Source organism: Leptodactylus fuscus, chromosome 4, assembly GCF_031893055.1.
Source record: "Leptodactylus fuscus isolate aLepFus1 chromosome 4, aLepFus1.hap2, whole genome shotgun sequence".
Classification (NCBI taxonomy): Eukaryota; Metazoa; Chordata; class Amphibia; order Anura; family Leptodactylidae; genus Leptodactylus; species Leptodactylus fuscus.
This window is the reverse complement of record NC_134268.1, coordinates 123,961,635-123,982,987: the sequence shown is the minus strand read 5'-3', so window position 1 is coordinate 123,982,987 and position 21,353 is coordinate 123,961,635. Positions and strand designations below refer to the sequence as shown.

Here is a 21,353-nt window from a genome sequence, read left to right as displayed (position 1 = left end):
CACATGGCGGCAACTCAGTGCATTTAGGCATGTAGACATGGTCAAGACAATCTCCTGCAGTTCAAACCGAGCATCAGTATGGGGAAGAAAGGTGATTTGAGTGCCTTTGAACGTGGCATGGTTGTTGGTGCCAGAAGGGCTGGTCTGAGTATTTCAGAAACTGCTGATCTACTGGGATTTTCACGCACAACCATCTCTAGGGTTTACAGAGAATGGTCCGAAAAAGAAAAAACATCCAGTGAGCGGCAGTTCTGTGGGCGGAAATGCGTTGTTGATGCCAGAGGTCAGAGGAGAATGGCCAGACTGGTTCGAGCTGATAGAAAGGCAACAGTGACTCAAATAGCCACCCGTTACAACCAAGGTAGCCAGAAGAGCATCTCTGAACGCACAGTACGTCGAACTTTGAGGCAGATGGGCTACAGCAGCAGAAGACCACACCGGGTGCCACTCCTTTCAGCTAAGAACAGGAAACTGAGGCTACAATTTGCACAAGCTCATCGAAATTGGACAATTGAAGATTGGAAAAACGTTGCCTGGTCTGATGAGTCTCGATTTCTGCTGCGACATTCGGATGGTAGGGTCTGAATTTGGCATCAACAACATGAAAGCATAGATCCATCCTGCCTTGTATCAACGGTTCAGGCTGGTGGTGGAGGTGTCATGGTGTGGGGAATATTTTCTTGGCACTCTTTGGCCCCTTGGTACCAATTGAGCATCGTTGCAACGCCAAAGCCTACCTGAGTATTGTTGCTGACCATGTCCATCCCTTTATGACCACAATGTACCCAACATCTGATGGCTACTTTCAGCTGGATAATGCGCCATGTCATAAAGCTGGAATCATCTCAGACTGGTTTCTTGAACATGACAATGAGTTCACTGTACTCCAATGGCCTCCACAGTCACCAGATCTCAATCCAATAGAGCATCTTTGGGATGTGGTGGAACGGGAGATTCGCATCATGGATGTGCAGCCGACAAATCTGTGGCAACTGTGTGATGCCATCATGTCAATATGGACCAAAATCTCTGAGGAATGCTTCCAGCACCTTGTTGAATCTATGCCACGAAGAATTGAGGCAGTTCTGAAGGCAAAAGGGGGTCCACCCCGTTACTAGCATGGTGTACCTAATAAAGTGGCCGGTGAGTGTAGTTGTAACAGAAAGTCCACAGAGGAAAACTGTGAACTTTCTGTTTAAAGTGCTGCAGGAAGAACTGCAGTGCGTTCCTGCCGCTGTTTTTCCTGCAGCGCTTTATAGTGAATGCTGTAAAAGCGAAGGCCGTAAGAAAGTCGAATAATTGCACTTTTTCTTCAAATCCATCCCATTCTGAATTTTTTTTCCAGCTTCCCAGTACATTTCACAGAGTAATTAATGGTAGCACCATGAAGAAAAATTTGTCCTGCAAACATTAAGACCTCATATGGCTCTGAGAGAGGAAAAATAAAAAAGTTATGTGGTTTGGAAGGGGGGGGGGGAGGGGAGAGTCAAAAACGCTAATCGAAAAATACCTCCTGTGGGAAGGAGTTAACAAATAAGGCTATTTATTTTAAGCCTTACGTGTCCTGAAAAAAAACAACAAAAAACATGGTAAAATAGTTGGGATATGCAAAGCCATAAAAAAAAAAAAAAAACTGTAAAGCAATGCAAACAAAAGTGCTAAATTAGACCTGAGCATTGGGGCATCACTGATGCTTGGTCCTGAAAGGGTTAAGTTAGTTTAACTATCCTGGAAACGACCTTTAAGGGACCTTTAAGGGAATATGTCTGGGCAATTTGGGAAACTAAACCACCCACAGGTCCTTATGGACCTGGAAGTTAGTGTCCCAAATCGCCCTGTTATAAAGCCATCCATGCCTGCAATAAAAATAAATACAGTAGCTTTATACTCACCATGCTGCTCTACTCCTCATGCGTGTGCAGCTCTTCCCTGAAGCCAGAGTACATCCAGAGAATGTTGCGCAGTGATGCTGGGTGTACGTCCTTGGCTTCACTGAAGAACTGCTCAGGCGTCAAAAGCACCGAGATTAATCCGATGCGACTCCTCAGACTCTTCTCTAAGCAAGTATAAATGTTTTTTTTTTGTTTTTTTTGTTTTTTTTGTTTTTTTTGTTTTTTTTGTTTTTTTTGTTTTTTTTTAGATGCAGGCACGGGTGGATTTAAAATGGTGGTTTGGGACCTGTGGGTGACTTATGGCCTGTTTCACCAACGCATGTTAAATATCCAGTTAGCTAACCGAAGTTAAAACTAACTAACTTCTGTTAGCAGCTATCCGTTTCACCAAAGTCGTGTACAGGTACCTAACAGCCAGTTAGTTAACTGAATGTCGTTTTTGTAACAAGCATCATAATTGGCAGAAGCAGTGGCACATGACCTCTTAGTTAGTAGTGACCTCAGGTTGCTATGACAGCCGGGCCTTGCTCTGCATAATATAGGACACCTGCAGGCAGCAGGCCGACAACTAACCCTAGCTGCTAAAGACGCGCATTATTTAAATAAGAAACCAACATAATTTGCAGGCTGCTGCAAATAATGTGTGTTTATATAGGTTTTTTTTTATGAATGTGCATATATATATTTTGGCTGAAAAATTAAAGACATTGGTTTTCGAAATTTACATTTTGTGGTTTTTTTTTTTTTTTTTTTTTTATATAACTTCTGGTTTCATACAATAACAGGAATATTTGTACAAGCTATTGAAGCAATCAGATGCCATTATTCAATGTGTTTGGATGATGCAAAAGATCAAAACCTCCATATTTTAGCATTTCATCAGTGGGATGACCAGTGAAATGTAAAAATATGGATATGTTGTTTTTTGCATGTAACTGCAATTCAGTTGTTTGTCTGTGAAGATTAATGGGAGAAGTGGCCTAAAATGATGGTTTGCCTGCGTGTGTTCGATCGGCAACCAATGTTTTCAACAGTTAACTGGAGAAATTTCTCCAGTTACCGGTAACAGCCTATTAGCGCCACTAATCGGAAGTTAGACACTAACTGACGATGGTGAAACAGCTCGCTTAGTTAACTTTTGATTTAACAACCAGTTAGTTAACATGCGTTGGTGAAACCGGCCATTAGTGTCCCAAACTGACCTGACAGGTTCCCTTGAAGTACAGCAGAATATGATATTTGATTTATAATTGGAAGTATACTTTTTAATAAAGACTGTTTACAGTGTTAATACAACATTTTCACTATGTTGCCATGGTGAATAAAAAAAACTATTGCAAATGTGTACATATCTGGATCAAAACAACACTGGATCAAAAGTAATCTACCGTATATACTCGAGTATAAGCCGAGTTTTTCAGCACAGTTTTTGTGCTGAAAAAGTCAGGTTTGGCTTATACTCGAGTCATTATGGTAATTTAGCAATATGATAGTTACAGACCCGGCATCCGGACCTGGCATACAGACACCGGGACGGGTGCCGGGCCACAGCTTCGCCACGCTCATAGGAAGGGCGATGCTGCTCATTTCAAACTGTAGAAGTACTTACGGTACTTCTGCTAGTAGGCCCGGAATACAGACCCCCCCCCCACACACACACACACACTCTATAACATGCGGGGTGACGTGGCCACATAACCTCAGGCCCGCACCCGTCGTGTAACTGCGTTCCGGGCCTGCCAGCTGAAGTACCGTAAGTACTTCTGCTGTTTGAAATGAACAGAATCGCCACGCTCCTGCTATGAGCGTGGCGATGCTGCGTCCCGGAACCCGTCCCGGTGTAGAAGTGTTACAGCGGAGATGATGTCCCGGTCCGAGCAGGTGCCGCCATGCTGCTGGAGGGAGCGGGCGCGACCGCTCTCTCAAGGACGATTCTTTAGATAGGAACTGCGGCCGGCCGCCGGCAGAAGCGCTTCTGCCGGGGATTCCCCTCAGTGCTCCTGCCGGCTAATGCGTTGCAATACATTGCAAAAATTGTCATTTCTTTTGCAGGCTGCATAGGAACTGCCCCTTCAGGTCCGGCCTTCTGGGGATTCCCCTCAGAGCTCCTGTAAAGGCTCCCCGGCTGGCAGTGCTTCTCTTTTGCAGGCTGGTCTATGCAGCTTAGGGGGTCTAATAAATGCAAAAAAAAAATAATTTTTTTTTAAAAAAGTAAAAAATAAAGTATCAGTAAAAAAAAAAAAAAAAAAATTCAAATCCTCCCCCTTTTCCTAGAACATATAAAACTAATACTGTTAATACTGTGAAACACATACATGTTAGGTATCCCTGTTTCCGAAAATGCCCGCTCTACAAATCTATAAATATATTTTTCCTGTACGGTAAATGCCGTAGCTGGGGAAAAAAAAGTTGTCTAACTGCCCCTTACCCGACACTGAGGCCCCCCACCACTTGGAATTCAGCCTGACTACAGCCAGGCTAAATATAGGGTATCTGCACTGCTCCTATTCCGTCGGGAAGGGGTTAATAGGAGCACTGCAGATAAGCTATATTCAGCCAGGCTGAATTCCAAGTGGGGGGAATAAAACCCAGCCCTCAAGCTCAGGGAAAGGGCAGACAGACAACAAAAACACCCCTTCCCCAGCGTCTACTGCAGCCAAAAACTCCGGCCATTTTAATTTTTTAAATTTTCCAGTAGCTGCTGCATTTCCCCCCTAGGCTTATACTCGAATCCATAAGTTTTCCCAGTTTTTTTGTGGTAAAATTCGGTGTCACGTCTTATATTCGTGTCTGCTTATACTCGAGTATATACATTATGTAAAAATGTTCTCTCTATTAAGACCTCTTTTGACATATTTTATCCTGTATTCTCCCAGCATTTCTTCAAGTTTTTAAGGGGCTTTGTCAATTTTAGAATATACTGATATGTATTTTTTTTTTTTTTTTTTAAATACTGTAGTTTTCACACTGTCCTTTCATATAGGCCAACATTTCTCATCAGATCACTTCTCTTTATCAACACAGGCAGGATTACTATTATTTTCCTTCCATTTAACATCATATTCTGCAGCACTTTAGACATTGTCAATCACTGCCCCATATAGGACTCATAATCTATATTTATTAGTATGTCTTTGGTATGTAGGAGGAAACCGCAATACCCGTTGAAAACTCACATGGGGAGAACAGATGTTGTCTTTGCTTGGATTCCAGCCTAATACTCCAGTGCTGCAATTCTACCCACTGAGCCACCGTGCTGTCCAAAGATGGGTTACTCAAATCATATCTATGATAGTACATGATAGGGAAACCTCCTTCTTTCTGCACAGTGACCTTATGCATTGGTCATGGATCATATCTAGATCCACTCTCCCATAGACCTGAAGGACTCCATGAGGCTACTATAAAACAAATCTATAAGCTGGTGTTCACAAATTTAACAAAGCAGCTTATATGACTACCTTATATTATTGTACACAAATTTAACATACAATTTTACAATGAACTGTCAATACTTGCCATGCAATATATAGATCAGTCTCATCTCATGTTAGTGCCCTCAATTCTCTGTAAAGTTTGGAATGAGTTCTGTTTATGGGGATCATTGGAGGTTCCAATGGGTCTGACTCCACTGACTCATGTTATGTGCTTCTCTGTTTTTATTAATAGAATAATATTTCAACTTTTTTATTTTTTTTAATTTTAAAGACCAATAATAAGGGCAACCAGAACGTGTCATCGACTATTCAGAACCAACATGCGAAATCAAAGTTCTCATGCACGGTAACTTCTTTTAATATTGCTCTGTGTTTATTGTTTGTGTATGAGTACCTAGATGACAATGCTTTAAAAGTTTTTGTAGTACAATTCTCTACCCAATCTTAGCCAGATGGCATTACATTGGGTTTTGCTGCTTAACCCCTTCCCACCATAGCCATGGACTTTTTACAAGTCATTGAAAAAAGTGGCTACATATATCCAATGTAATATGAAGTAGTGATTCACGTCAGGATACAGACAGACCCAAATGGTGTATGGTAGAGATTACATAGGTGTAAAATACTGAAAATAATATCCACTGAAATGAATGGATGGATGCCTAGTATTCCAGATGCACACAGATAAGGTGCCAGTCACATGTTAACTTACATTCTGTTAGTACTGTCCTTACTTAGGATGAGGTTTTTTGCCCAGCACCTGAATATGTACACCTCACAAATACCAGTACCTCAATGGCTATTTTCACTTAACGAATATAACAGGACATGGATACATCCAAAGAAGTTAATGACCACGAGGTATTATTTGATATTTTGGCTAAAATATTTGAGCTTACAACCCACATCAAGGGTTCCTGTATTTTGCGAACTACTGTGTTAAATTAAAAATGCTTCACTGAATTCTAAAAATAAAAAAATCACCATTTTTTCTTTTTGGGTGGATGGGGTGGGTGGGTTTCAAATTGGGCTATTCCCACTTCCACTTTCTTATGAAACCATGCCCCTTCTTATACCAGTCTTTTTGTAAATGTGGTGTAGGGCATGTTTGGCAGGTTTTTTTTGTTAAAATTACTAGATTTCTGGTGCATTTTGGTTAAAGAGGACCGTTCACATTCTTAGGGCACATGTGGTGTAATACACCGCTAGAAAGCTGGCTTGTTCTGCGCCCCCGCTGAAGAGCTATCGGTGCCATTACCATAGCTCTTCAGTGTCAGAAGGGCATTTCTGACAGTCTGTCAGGAACGCCCTTCTTCACAGTAGCGTCTATTGCGCTGTACTGTGAGAGGGGGCGTTCCTTACCATAGATGAGTACTGGGGAGGCGTTCCTCACCGCTCAGCGCTATAGACACTACTGTGAAGAAGGACGTTCCTGACAGACTGTTAGAAACGCCCTTCTGCCACTGAAGAAACTGCACCGATAGCTCTTCAGCGGGGGCAGAGCACGGGAAAGCCGAAAGTGCGCTGAATTCATCGCACTGTCTGCTTTCTAGCAGTGTATTACACCGCATTTGCCCTGAGGACGTGAAAGGGCCTCTTTAATTGACAAAAAAATTTGTAAATTTATCTATGCTTTAAAAACAAAAACCAATTCATTGTATGGCAGTGGTTGAGAGATGCAACAGTTTTATCATCCAGCATTATTTTGAAACGTCAGGCACATTTTAACTCTGTCTAGTCTGTTTGCACTGCATAAATTTAAACTTTAATAGTAATTCTGGCACAACATAAAGCTGGATTCAGCTGCACAATGTTAGAGACTCATCGCATGCTTGTGATAGAAAATTTACTGTTTGATTTGCTGTGGAACATGTTTGCGCTATAACACAGAAAATTTAAGAATCTACCTTTTATAGTTTACTGTGGGGCTGTCAAGATAATACTATCTTTGCGATTGCTTACAAACTTTAAGCCAAGTAAATATACACTCACCGGCCACTTTATTAGGTACACCTGTCCAACTGCTCGTTAACACTTAATTTCTAATCAGCTAATCACATGGCGGCAACTCAGTGCATTTAGGCATGTAGACATGGTCAAGACAATCTCCTGCAGTTCAAACCGAGCATCAGTATGGGGAAGAAAGGTGATTTGAGTGCCTTTGAACGTGGCATGGTTGTTGGTGCCAGAAGGGCTGGTCTGAGTATTTCAGAAACTGCTGATCTACTGGGATTTTCATGCACAACCATCTCTAGGGTTTACAGAGAATGGTCCGAAAAAGAAAAAACATCCAGTGAGCGGCAGTTCTGTGGGCGGAAATGCGTTGTTGATGCCAGAGATCAGAGGAGAATGGCCAGACTGGTTCGAGCTGATAGAAAGGCAACAGTGACTCAAATAGCCACCCGTTACAACAAGGTAGCCAGAAGAGCATCTCTGAACGCACAGTACGTCGAACTTTGAGGCAGATGGGCTACAGCAGCAGAAGACCACACCGGGTGCCACTCCTTTCAGCTAAGAACAGGAAACTGAGGCTACAATTTGCACAAGCTCATCGAAATTGGACAATTGAAGATTGGAAAAACGTTGCCTGGTCTGATGAGTCTCGATTTCTGCTGCGACATTCGGATGGTAGGGTCAGAATTTGGCGTCAACAACATGAAAGCATGGATCCATCCTGCCTTGTATCAACGGTTCAGGCTGGTGGTGGTGGTGTCATGGTGTGGGGAATATTTTCTTGGCACTCTTTGGGCCCCTTGGTACCAATTGAGCATCGTTGCAACGCCAAAGCCTACCTGAGTATTGTTGCTGACCATGTCCATCCCTTTATGACCACAATGTACCCAACATCTGATGGCTACTTTCAGCAGGATAATGCGCCATGTCATAAAGCTGGAATCATCTCAGACTGGTTTCTTGAACATGACAATGAGTTCACTGTACTCCAATGGCCTCCACAGTCACCAGATCTCAATCCAATAGAGCATCTTTGGGATGTGGTGGAACGGGAGATTCGCATCATGGATGTGCAGCCGACAAATCTGCGGCAACTGTGTGATGCCATCATGTCAATATGGACCAAAATCTCTGAGGAATGCTTCCAGCACCTTGTTGAATCTATGCCACGAAGAATTGAGGCAGTTCTGAAGGCAAAAGGGGGTCCAACCCGTTACTAGCATGGTGTACCTAATAAAGTGGCTGGTGAGTGTAGTTACCCTTAACCCCTTAGAGACACAGCCCAAAAGTGACTTAAGGACCAGGCCTCTTTTTTCAAAACTGACATGTGTCACTTTAAATGGCAATAGCTTTGAGACGCTTTAACTTACACAAGTGATTCTGAGATTGTTTTTTTGTGACATATTGTACTTCATGTCAGTAGAAAATTTTTGTCGATATTTTTTGCCTTTGATTATGAAAAAATAGGAAATTTGATGAAAATTTGGAAAAAAGTGCAGTTTTCAAACTTTGAAATTGCAAGCCTTTCAAATGGAAAGCCATACTACCCAAATTTTTTGATAAATATAATTAACCATGTCTCTGATTTATGTAGAAGTCAAATTTTAATCACCCTTTCATTTTTTTCAGATATTATAAGGCTTACAAGTCAAGCAGTGATTTTCCAAATTTTCAAGAAAATTTCCAAAACACATTTTTCAAGGGACCAGTTCAGTTTTGAAGGGAACTTGAGAGGCCTCTCTTGTAAAAACCCCCATAAGTCACCCCATTCTCAAAACTGCACTCCTGAAAGAATCCAAAACAGCAGTTAGAAAGTTTCTTAACCCTTTCAGCATTTCACAGCAATTAAAACAAAATGGAGGTCAAATTTACATTTTTCAATTTCTATCACTAATATATTCATTTAGCCCTAGAATTTACACATTTACTAAGGGTTAAATTAGAAATTGCACCCCATATTTTGTTACGCAATTTCTCCCGAACACGGCAATACCCCATATGTGCTGGTACCCTAATGTACGGGCACACGGTCGCTCTCAGAACGGATGGAGCGCTAATTGGATTTTGTAGGCCAGATTTTGCTAAAATAGATTGCAGGCACCATGTTCCTTTTGCAGAGCCCCCAAGGTGCCAAAACAGTGGAAACCCCCAAAATGTGACCCCATTTTGGAAACTAGACCCCTCAAGGAATTTATCAAGGGGTATAGTGAGCACTTTGACCCTACAGGAGTGTAACAGAATTGGCCCAACAAAAGGAAAAGTGACATTTTTTTGCTATAAAATGTAGCTTTAACCCCAAATTATGCATTTCCACAAGGGGTTAAAAGAGAAAATGCACCCCACAAATTGTCAAGCATTTTCTCCCAACTACAGAAATGCCCCACATGTGGACGTAAAGTGATGTATGGTCACACAGTGGGATAGAACAATAGTCGGAGGGTAGATTTGGCTGAAATTGGTATTAGTTACCATGTCACATTTGTAGAGGCCTTGAAGTGCCAAAACAGTGGAAACCCCCAAAATGTGACCCCATTTTGGAAACTAGACCCCTTGACTTCAGTGACGTTAGTGTTAAATTACACCTCTTAAAAAATTTACCAAGAAGTATAGCAAACATTTGGATGCAGCTTGTATGGCAATAATTTATTATCCAGAAATTACTGCATAACCGGATGAAAGTAATTGTGTGCAGAGTACGTGATGGTATAAGGAGGCGATATTCCATGGAAAATAAATTCTAAAATTAATATTCCATGGAAGTGTGGTACAATCTAAAGCACTCCTTCATGCACAGGCCAGGTTTATCAGGGCAGGTGTCACACTGATAAATGGTGTCTCTCCTTATTCCTCTTTTGTAACACACTCTGCATCTTTTCTGAGTTTTCCCTTTTTTAGCAGTTTGGGGGACTTCACCGGGAAAATGTTGCCCTGGTACAATACGGGAACCATGAGTTTCAGAAGTACTGGGGCCTGGCACTTCTAGGTCCCCAAATATCCTGGACTTGATAATTGCCTCCTGAAACTCAAGGAAAGTTCCTGTGTGGCCTGCACATCGTGATAGCATGTAAGAGTTATACAATGCCATCTGAACCATGTGCACGACCAGCTTTTTGTACCACACTCTTGTTTTTCGCATGGCACTGTAGGGCTTTAGGACTTGATCAGATAGATCAACCCCTCCCATGTACTTATTGTATGCCAGGATGCAGTCTGGCTTGGAGACAGTGGTACTGGTGCCACGCAGAGGGACAGAGGTGCTGCCGCTGCCATTAGCTGTGGTCAGTACAAGGACATCCCTCTTGTCCCTATACTTGACCAGCAGCATATTCTCATTGCAGACGGCACTACTCTCACCCTTTCTGAGGCGCTGCTCAATATGTGCCCTAGGGAGGCCTCTTTGATTTCTGCGCACAGTCCCACAAGCTGCAGTTCCTCTAGAACTCAGGGACCTAAAGAGTGGGATGCTGGTGTAAAAGTTATCCACATAGAGGTGATAACTAGAGATGAGCGAACACTAAAATGTTCGAGGTTCGAAATTCGATTCGAACAGCCGCTCACTGTTCGAGTGTTCGAATGGGTTTCGAACCCCATTATAGTCTATGGGGAACATAAACTCGTTAAGGGGGAAACCCAAATTCGTGTCTGGAGGGTCACCAAGTCCACTATGACACCCCAGGAAATGATACCAACACCCTGGAATGATACTGGGACAGCAGGGGAAGCATGTCTGGGGGCATAAAAGTCACTTTATTTCATGGAAATCCCTGTCAGTTTGCGATTTTCGCAAGCTAACTTTTCCCCATAGAAATGCATTGGCCAGTGCTGATTGGCCAGAGTACGGAACTCGACCAATCAGCGCTGGCTCTGCTGGAGGAGGCGGAGTCTAAGATCGCTCCACACCAGTCTCCATTCAGGTCCGACCTTAGACTCCGCCTCCTCCGGCAGAGCCAGCGCTGATTGGCCGAAGGCTGGCCAATGCATTCCTATGCGAATGCAGAGACTTAGCAGTGCTGAGTCAGTTTTGCTCAACTACACATCTGATGCACACTCGGCACTGCTACATCAGATGTAGCAATCTGATGTAGCAGAGCCGAGGGTGCACTAGAACCCCTGTGCAAACTCAGTTCACGCTAATAGAATGCATTGGCCAGCGCTGATTGGCCAATGCATTCTATTAGCCCGATGAAGTAGAGCTGAATGTGTGTGCTAAGCACACTCATTCAGCACTGCTTCATCACGCCAATACAATGCATTAGCCAGTGCTGATTGGCCAGAGTACGGAATTCGGCCAATCAGCGCTGGCCAATGCATTCTATTAGCCCGATGAAGTAGAGCTGAATGTGTGTGCTAAGCACACACATTCAGCACTGCTTCATCACGCCAATACAATGCATTAGCCAGTGCTGATTGGCCAGAGTACGGAATTCGGCCAATCAGCGCTGGCTCTGCTGGAGGAGGCGGAGTCTAAGGTCGGACCTGAATGGAGACTGGTGTGGAGCGATCTTAGACTCCGCCTCCTCCAGCAGAGCCAGCGCTGATTGGCCGAATTCCGTACTCTGGCCAATCAGCGCTGGCCAATGCATTCTTTTAGCCCGATGAAGTAGAGCTGAATGTGTGTGCTAAGCACACACATTCAGCACTGCTTCATCGGGCTAATAGAATGCATTGGCCAGCGCTGATTGGCCGAATTCCGTACTCTGCTAAGCACACACATTCAGCACTGCTTCATCACGCCAATACAATGCATTAGCCAGTGTTGATTGGCCAGAGTACGGAATTCGGCCAATCAGCGCTGGCCAATGCATTCTATTAGCCCGATGAAGTAGAGCTGAATGTGTGTGCTAAGCACACACATTCAGCACTGCTTCATCACGCCAATACAATGCATTAGCCAGTGCTGATTGGCCAGAGTACGGAATTCGACCAATCAGCGCTGGCCAATGCATTCTATTAGCCCGATGAAGTAGAGCTGAATGTGTGTGCTAAGCACACACATTCAGCACTGCTTCATCACGCCAATACAATGCATTAGCCAGTGCTGATTGGCCAGAGTACGGAATTCGGCCAATCAGCGCTGGCTCTGCTGGAGGAGGCGGAGTCTAAGATCGCTCCATACCAGTCTCCATTCAGGTCCGACCTTAGACTCCGCCTCCTCCAGCAGAGCCAGCGCTGATTGGCCGAATTCCGTACTCTGGCCAATCAGCACTGGCTAATGCATTGTATTGGCGTGATGAAGCAGTGCTGAATGTGTGTGCTTAGCACACACATTCAGCTCTACTTCATCAGGCTAATAGAATACATTGGCCAATCAGCGCTGGCCAATGCATTCTATTAGCTTGATGAAGCAGAGTGTGCACAAGGGTTCAAGCGCACCCTCGGCTCTGATGTAGCAGAGCTGAGGGTGCACAAGGGTTCAAGTGCACCCTCGGCTCTCCTACATCAGAGCCGAGGGTGCGCTTGAACCCTTGTGCAGCCTCGGCTCTGCTACATCAGAGCCGAGGGTGCGCTTGAACCCTTGTGCACACTCTGCTTCATCAAGCTAATAGAATGCATTGGCCAGCACTGATTGGCCAGAGTACGGAATTCGGCCAATCAGCGCTGGCCAATGCATCCCTATGGGAAAAAGTTTATCTCACAAAAATCACAATTACACACCCGATAGAGCCCCAAAAAGTTATTTTTAATAACATTCCCCCCTAAATAAAGGTTATCCCTAGCTATCCCTGCCTGTACAGCTATCCCTGTCTCATAGTCACAAAGTTCACATTCTCATATGACCCGGATTTGAAATCCACTATTCGTCTAAAATGGAGGTCACCTGATTTCGGCAGCCAATGACTTTTTCCAATTTTTTTCAATGCCCCCGGTGTCGTAGTTCCTGTCCCACCTCCCCTGCGCTGTTATTGGTGCAAAAAAAGGCGCCAGGGAAGGTGGGAGGGGAATCGAATTTTGGCGCACTTTACCACGCGGTGTTCGATTCGATTCGAACATGGCGAACACCCTGATATCCGATCGAACATGTGTTCGATAGAACACTGTTCGCTCATCTCTAGTGATAACCCTTGTCCAGCAGTGGGTGCATCAAATCCCACACAATTTTCCCACTAACTCCTAGGATTGGGGGGCAGTCTGGGGGCTCAATCCTTGTGTCCCTTCCTTCATACACCCTAAATTTATAAGTGTATCCTGAACTGCTCTCACATAGCTTATACATTTTAATGCCATACCGTGCCCGCTTACTGGGCAAGTATTGGCGGCATTTTAGCCCCCCTTTGAAACTGATCAGAGACTCATCAATTGCAATGTTCTGATCAGGGATGTAGGACTCTGCAAATTTGGAACTAAAGTGGTCAATGACTGGCCTAACTTTGTATAAGCGGTCAAAATTTGGGGCATCTTGGGGCGGGCACTGGGAATTATCATTATAATGAATGAACTTTAGGATACTTTCAAACCGCTTCCTGGACATAGCCATTCGATAGATTGGAGTGTTGTGCAAGACGTCTGTACTCCAATACTGACGAATTTTAGGTTTTTTCACGATGCCCATATGCAGAATAAGACCCCAGAAAATCTTCACTTCTGCTGCATTTACTGGGGTCCAGTTCTGTGGCCTGGCATAGGAAGAGGTGGCATTTTGTTCCAAAAATTGTTCAGCGTACAAATTCGTTTGGGCCACCATAAGATCTACAAACTCATCAGAGAAAAAGATTTTGAAAAAGTTATTTTCTCTGAAGCCCTCAGTCTCAATTTGTATTCCTGACCGGGCAACAAAGTCAGGAAGCTGAGGCTCATAATTTTCTGGGGGTGGGGTCCACATGGGCTCTACAGGTGGGGCAACTAACTCAGCAATTGTTCTGGGGCGCCTCCTTTGGGGTTGCTCATCACTGGAGGAGGAGGAGGAGGAAGAAGAGGAAAAATAAAGGAATGGGGCATTTTCCTCTTCTCCCTCGCTGGCGGTATCAGTGTCAGAGGCCAGTATGGCGTACGCCTCTTCTACTGAAAACCTTCTTTGGGATGATTGGGACATTTTTGTGTGTATGTGGTGTTTTACTTGAGTATATAAAACTTTATTTCTTGAAACTTTATTTCTTTGAAACTTTATTTCTTTGAAACTTTTTCAGTGTGGGGTGTGTGTTGTGCTTTAACACGTGTATTTTATGTAAAAAAAAACAAAAAAAAACCTTCCCTTCTATCAAAAATGGAGCTATATATAGATTGAAAAAAAACTGAGCCAAAAATCACAAATGTGACCAATAACGTATATTTTATTACTGGTCAATTTGCGGTGGCGAGTTTTACAAAAAAAAAAGCTTGTGCACAAACAAAATTCTCTTTTCTACCTACTAGAAAAAAAAACTGCCCCCAAAATCACAAATGTGACCAGTAACGTATATTTTATTACTGGTCAATTTGCGGTGGCGAGTTTTACAAAAAAAAAAAGCTTGTGCACAAACAAAAAAAAAAGAAAAGGAAAAAAAAATGCAAAAAAACCTAACAAAAAAAAAAAAAAATTTGGAGAAATGCCAAAAAGGGCTTTCTCAAAAAGGGGAGGGAGGGAGGTGAGTCTCTTTTCTGCACAGAATGCAGAGTTTAGGACCCAGAAGCTGGAGGAGCCAGACAGTCTCAGATGCCTCGGTCAGGAAAGGGTGGAGAGGAGATGGGAGGGGGGACGGGAGACGGCAGAGGGGAGAGATGGGCAGTAGAGGGCTGGCTGGGAGAGGACCTAGGACGTCTGGCAGAATCTGATCGAGGTATGACGCAGCGGTAACGCAGCAATCTCACGCACAGGGTTCACAGGGCAGCACGGGTTCTGCTCTGCTCGCAATTCCCAGAGGGAGTGATGTAAGCAGAGCAGTGCCCGAAGTTTACACTGCCCTGCACGCCATTGATTGGTCAATCTGCCATGATGCTGGCAGATTGACCAATTAAAACATCTGGAGGGGGTCGCACCACTGTACGCCCCCCAAACACTCGACAGGGATTGGTGCAAGGTGTAGCTCCAATCACTGTCACTTTTGTACCGATCTGTCGGCACAGATCATTGGATCTGTGCCGGCAAGCTGCAATTGGACATTGCGAAGCAATCGTCCAATTGCAGTGATCCACGTGGCAGGGAGGGGGTTAAATCTTCCGATTCATGTAAAGAAAGTTGTCTGCTGTCATGGACAGCAGCAACCTTCTTACAGTTTCCGTGTCTTGAGACACGGAGGCTGTTTATAACCATGACGTATTATTACTTCATGGTGCGCGAAGTACCTCGCGTCCATGACGTAATAGTACGTCAAAGGTCGCTAAGGGGTTAAAGCCCCATGTCAATTGATTGCTGGTATGCTGAACAGTTGTATTTCCAGGCAATGTATAAGCCTCTTGTCGTTTTGGCACTGCCCAAAATCATTGCTTGTATTTCAGTATATACATCAGACAGCCTGGTAGTCATGTTGTATGAAGGAGATAACGGGCTATGAAACAGATTAATTTCATTATAATAATTTTATCGATTTTATTTCTAATGCAGAAGTTTTAAAAAGAAGTTATGTTTGTATGTATTCACAGTTTTGATATTAATGTAGACAAAGGCACAAATGCCTTTATTTTCTGTGTGCATGATTAAAATTATGTTCACATGGCAGAAATGGAAAAAGAATTTAAGGTGGACTTATGTCTCAAATTCTTACATTTCCACCCCTCTGGGATTCTGTTGTGGCTTTCACCCACTGATTAGGCTCAGGTGAATGGACCCAAGCAATGGATCGGCTTGCATCATAAGTTCTGCGACTGAATCAACCATGAAATCTGCGGCCAAATCAAGCAGGATGTTTTTTTTGTTTTTTTTTCTCCTGCTTTAATCTCTGCCTCACATTGAGAAAATCTGGAGGAGCAGTCAGGGCTGCATTTGGCACTGATTTTTGTGTCAGTCTCCCTTAAAACCAAGTTCCAAGGCCCTTACTCTTGTAGTAATAATTACAGCTTAATTTTTTTAACATATTTTATTTGTGCAAAACTTTTATTACTGTTTGCATGAACTTATTTTAGCATTTTGCTTCCTTTTTTTGTCTATGCAGGACTGCAGCTTTACCTGTAATTCTTTACAAAATTATAGAATACATTTACAAAATGTACATCACAAGGAAAATGAAAACTTTCAGGTACTGATGTTTCTGTGGAATATTTACATTGTGTCTTCATCCATGAAATGCTTTCTCTTCCATGTTGTGTGGTGGTGGGGTGGGGGAGGGGGTTCACATTGACAGACAAGGTTCTCCAGTCAAAAATGTTATTTTTATATAGGCCTGTGGAGGTTAAAAAAAATAAAAAATCACCAGTTTCCCGTTGCTCTAGTATCCTCGCAGCGTTATCTGGTACTATAAAAATAAGGTAACTATTGCATAACGAGTTTTGATGTATTTGGATAACAATTTTTTCATATAGTGGCCTACACAGTGTGTTGATCACAGCATGTTCCAGTAGCTGTTATTGGTAAGGGAAGTGACCAGAAAGGCTGAAGTTGCTGCTTCAGGGTGAATGAAGTATCATATGGCTCCTTTTGAAATCAGAGGGCCATCTTTGTTTTTGAAAATATGGGGTATTGTATCACTTTTGAATAATTGATATTTTTGTAGAGAATACTGGAGCACCTGCCTTGGTGCAGAAAATTCCACTCATATCCAACTATCCTGGCTGCGGTAGTTTTTAAAAAAGATTACTGAATTTGGGGGTCGGAGCTTGTAAAGTATCTAGTCTATAGTTTTCTAAACACTAGACATTAGAAAATTAAATCACAAGTCTTTCTCACACAGAAAGTAGTCAGAAAGAAAATATAAATGTGCTTATTTAAGTTTGAACACTGCAGTGAGTGCAACTGTTGTGATGAAGTGTAATTGTTTGTGACTAGGCTGACAGCACATTATAGACTCTCTTTTCTATACCATCTTTAAAGTTAGGGAGCCTTCACACGGAGTATCACATTGAAAGCAATAGGGGAAAAAAGCCTCTCATTGATTTCAATGGGGAGCGCTCATATGCCGGCACCCATTCAAGTCAATGGGAGCTGATTTTTACGCGGAGCGTATACTCCATGTGAAGGCTCCTTATATCTAGATCTTTTTTGCACCTTTCTTGGCATATAATGAAGTTTAGGATCGTGTCCTTACATTAAATAGAAAAATGTGACCGAACAATTGTAGCAGTTTGATATATATACTACATTGAAGAATCCCGCATCATCGTTTGTTTTTTTTTTGGCATTGAAAGAACAAAACTCCAATATTGTTCTTATTCTGGCTAATTGATAGCTGGGGCGAGCATTAAAGGGGTTGTCCCATCACAAGGATCCTTTCTATACTGCTTGTTAATGTGGATGTAAGACTTTTCCTAAATACACTGCTTCAGCAAAACTGCTTTGTTTGTCCACTGTCTTACTTTATTCAATTCATTGTTGACACAGCCCTTGACTTATCTGCTGAAAAGTTAAGTGATGTATCTGCCTGCTCTCAGGGAGGAGGGGCTAAGTGCACAGGAGCGAGCCTGTGTTTCTAGCTATTCCTGTGTCTACACCATGTGACCTAGCTTCCTGTTAGCAGATAGGGGAGAGGAGCGGCTTTCATTTCTTCTGTTCTCCCAGTTATCAGGCTAGCTAATTTAATTGTGTTCATTATGGCAGAGACAGGCAGTCTCTGTATGTAACACAGAATGGAGTTGCTGCTGCCTGTACTTCATAGTCCAATATGGGTGGGCGGAGCTACACGCGAATTTGGGGGCAGAGCTAAACGGCAGGTTGCATGTGAAACCCCCGCCGACAAAAAGAGAAAACAAATCCAGAAAATCACATTGTCTTATTTTGTAAGAATTTATTTGCAAATTATGGTGGAAAATAAGTATTTGGTCAGTAACAAAATTTCATCTCAATACTTTGTTATATATCCTTTGTTGGCAATGACAGAGGTCAAACGTTTTCTGTAGTCTTCACAAGTTTGGCACACACTGTTGTTGGTATGTTGGCCCATTCCTCCATACAGATCTCCTCTAGAGCAGTGATGTTTTGGGGCTGTCGCTTGGCAACACGGACTTTCAACTCCCTCCAAAGGTTTTCTATAGGGTTGAGATCTGGAGACTGGCTAGGCCACTCCAGGACCTTGAAATGCTTCTTACAAAGCCACTCCTTCGTTGCCCTGGCGGTGTGCTTTGGATCATTGTCATGTTGAAAGACCCAGCCATGTTTCATCTTCAATGCCCTTGCTGATGGAAGGAGGTTTGCACTCAAAATCTCACGATACATGGCCCCATTCATTCTTTCATGTACCCGGATCAGTCGTCCTGGCCCCTTTGCAGAGAAACAGCCCCAAAGCATGATGTTTCCACCCCCATGCTTTACAGTAGGTATGGTGTTTGATGGATGCAACTCAGTATTCTTTTTCCTCCAAACACGAAAAGTTGTGTTTCTACCAAACAGTTCCAGTTTGGTTTCATCAGACCATAGGACATTCTCCCAATACTCTTCTGGATCATCCAAATGCTCTCTAGCAAACTTCAGATGGGCCCGGACATGTACTGGCTTAAGCAGTGGGACACGTCTGGCACTGCAGGATCTGAGTCCCTGGCGGTGTAGTGTGTTACTGATGGCAGGCTTTGTTACATTGGTCCCAGCTCTCTGCAGTTCATTCACTAGGTCCGCCCGCGTGGTTCTGGGATTTTTGCTCACTGTTCTTGTGATCATTTTGACCCCACGGGGTGAGATTTTGCATGGAGCCCCAGATCAAGGGAGATTATCAGTGGTCTTGTATGTCTTCCATCAAATTATTGCTCCCACAGTTGATTTCTTCAATCCAAGCTGGTAGCCTATTGCAGATTCAGTCTTCCCAGCCTGGTGCAGGGCTACAATTTTGTTTCTGGTGTCCTTTGACAGCTCTTTGGTCTTCACCATAGTGGAGTTTGGAGTCTGACTGAGGGTGTGCACAGGTGTCTTTTTATACTGATGACAAGTTTAAACAGGTGCCATTACTACAGGTAATGAGTGGAGGAAAGAGTAGACTCTTAAAGAAGAAGTTACAGGTCTGTGAGAGCCAGAAATCTTGATTGTTTGTAGGTGACCAAATACTTATTTTCCACCATAATTTGCAAATAAATTCTTACAAAATCAGACAATGTGATTTTTCTGGATTTGTTTTCTCATTTGTCTCTCATAGTTGAGGTCTACCTATGATGTAAATTACAGACGCCTCTCCTCTTTTTAAGTGGTGGAACTTGCACTATTGGTGACTGACTAAATACTTTTTTGGCCCACTGTATATATGGTGCCACACTTTGATATTGAGTTCACACGCATCTCTTTTGTAACAGCGCGTGGTCGTCTTTCATGAGCGGCATTCTTTTACTCTTGTGTTCCGCGTTTGTATATGGTATGCTCATGTGCGTTCTATTTGCCACCATTGGTTTCGCGCAGCTTGCATCTCTTAACGACCATTCTTTACTATTATTCTCAGCATTCATATAAGTTCTGCGCTTGTCTTTGCTTTCTATGACCAGTATCGCGTGAGTAGTCACATCTTGGACATGTGCATTGCCTTTGATAGCGGTAGTGATTTACGAAACCTGTATTTTCCCCTGGTGTTTTCTTTGCTGGTATTTGTTTTTGTCCTGTAAAACCTTATTTTTTCAATGTGCGCCAGTATGTGAAATGCGCTTTGGGGGGTGTTATATCTTTTGAGGACAGAGTGGTAGTGTTTTTATTATGATGTTGCATTTTGTATGGCTTTATGTATCCACTTTATTATATTATTGTGAGTTCACTCTCTTTTTGTATACATTGTCACTGGGGGTTTTTTTTGTTTTTTTTTGCCATACTTGTTAGCATATAGACCAGAGGTTCTCAAACTTATTTTGTCTACCGCCCACTTCGAGAATTAATTATTTTCTAGCGCCCCCCCCAAATTTTTTTAGCGGCTAAATTCACTTGTTTTTGTAACATATATATATAAATTTGTAGCCTGTTAGCATTTGTGTATCTTTTTCCTGTGATTAAGGAGGCCTATCAACTTAAGGGTAGGACTGTCGGAGGCTTCTATGCACACTTTCACTAAGTTTTTCCAGATCCATTCTCTGGCATCTGCCGAAGCCTGTTTTCTCATTGTATTCACTGGGAGGACACAGTTGTTGTCTTTTTGGGTTCAGGACACGGTGGTTGTTGGTTCCATGTTCTTTTTTTGTTTTTGTGTCTCTCTCCTGCTGTGGTACAAACTGGTTTAGCACACTGTTATAGGTTAGAGGTTATAGACTTTGAAGTCGAGCTGACAGCCTTTCATTCTCCTAGTGTCAGCCTCCTAGTGGTTGGGTCTATCCCCATGGTGCTCTGTGCCCCAGTGAAAAGAATGAAAATAATTTTACAGTGAGTACAAGAAATCCTATTTTTCCACAGCTTGTGGCCTCGACCAAAGATAGATATTTTTTTTTTTTTTCTGTTCCACAGTCAGCTGTTGTTTGTTAACGTGGACCAAGCGCAAGGCACTGTGCTTTCCATTACTGGCTCACATACCTATTATTTGTTGAGGATCATAGGAAGTACCGATGGCCAGTAGCCATAGAAGGAATTTTTTTATTTAAGACCAGTGGAACTAGAATTGGGACCAGATTACTAGAATGGGGGCACAGACTTGCAATGTACATAGCCAAGTGCTCCAACTGCCTATGATCATTACTAAACAGAATTCTAAACAATGGCAGTCACTTTGGCGATACTGGTAGACTACTCAGTGCACAAATGTGAAAGAGGGCTGCATGCTGTCATTGAGAATAGTGAGATAAGAAAATACACCTACGGTGGATTTATGATCTGGAATATGCAGTATATTGATATTAAAAGGGTTAATCAGTATACAATGTAAAGAAGACTTCATATATACTGAGACAGCCAGTTATATATGATTGTGTGTGGGTGTTGACTGGAAGTTTACAATTAGCATCCAGTAGTTCTCCCATTGTGAGAGATATTTGGAGTTCCTTTTTTTTTTAATCTGTGGGCTTGCACGATGTGTCTACCAACATTTACTCTTCAAGACCTCAATAGTGCCTGCTG

General features: G+C 42.9%; 1 protein-coding gene across 7 annotated transcripts in view; it reads left to right on the top strand.

Moving 5' to 3' along the window:
* The window catches only part of LOC142200564 (uncharacterized), a 129,971-nt gene that overhangs the window by 15,437 nt on the left and 93,181 nt on the right, over positions 1–21,353 (top strand). For 4 of the 7 annotated variants that reach the window (XM_075271004.1, XM_075271007.1, XM_075271002.1 and 1 more), the window contains exons 3-4: positions 5,601–5,675; positions 16,348–16,431. The exons of 1 other annotated variant lie outside the window; for it this stretch is intronic. In XM_075271004.1, coding sequence (XP_075127105.1) covers positions 5,601–5,675; positions 16,348–16,431 — 159 coding nt within the window. The remainder of the gene's footprint in view (positions 1–5,600; positions 5,676–16,347; positions 16,432–21,353) is intronic. 2 more of the 7 variants (XM_075271005.1, XM_075271006.1) reach the window with 2 other exon arrangements.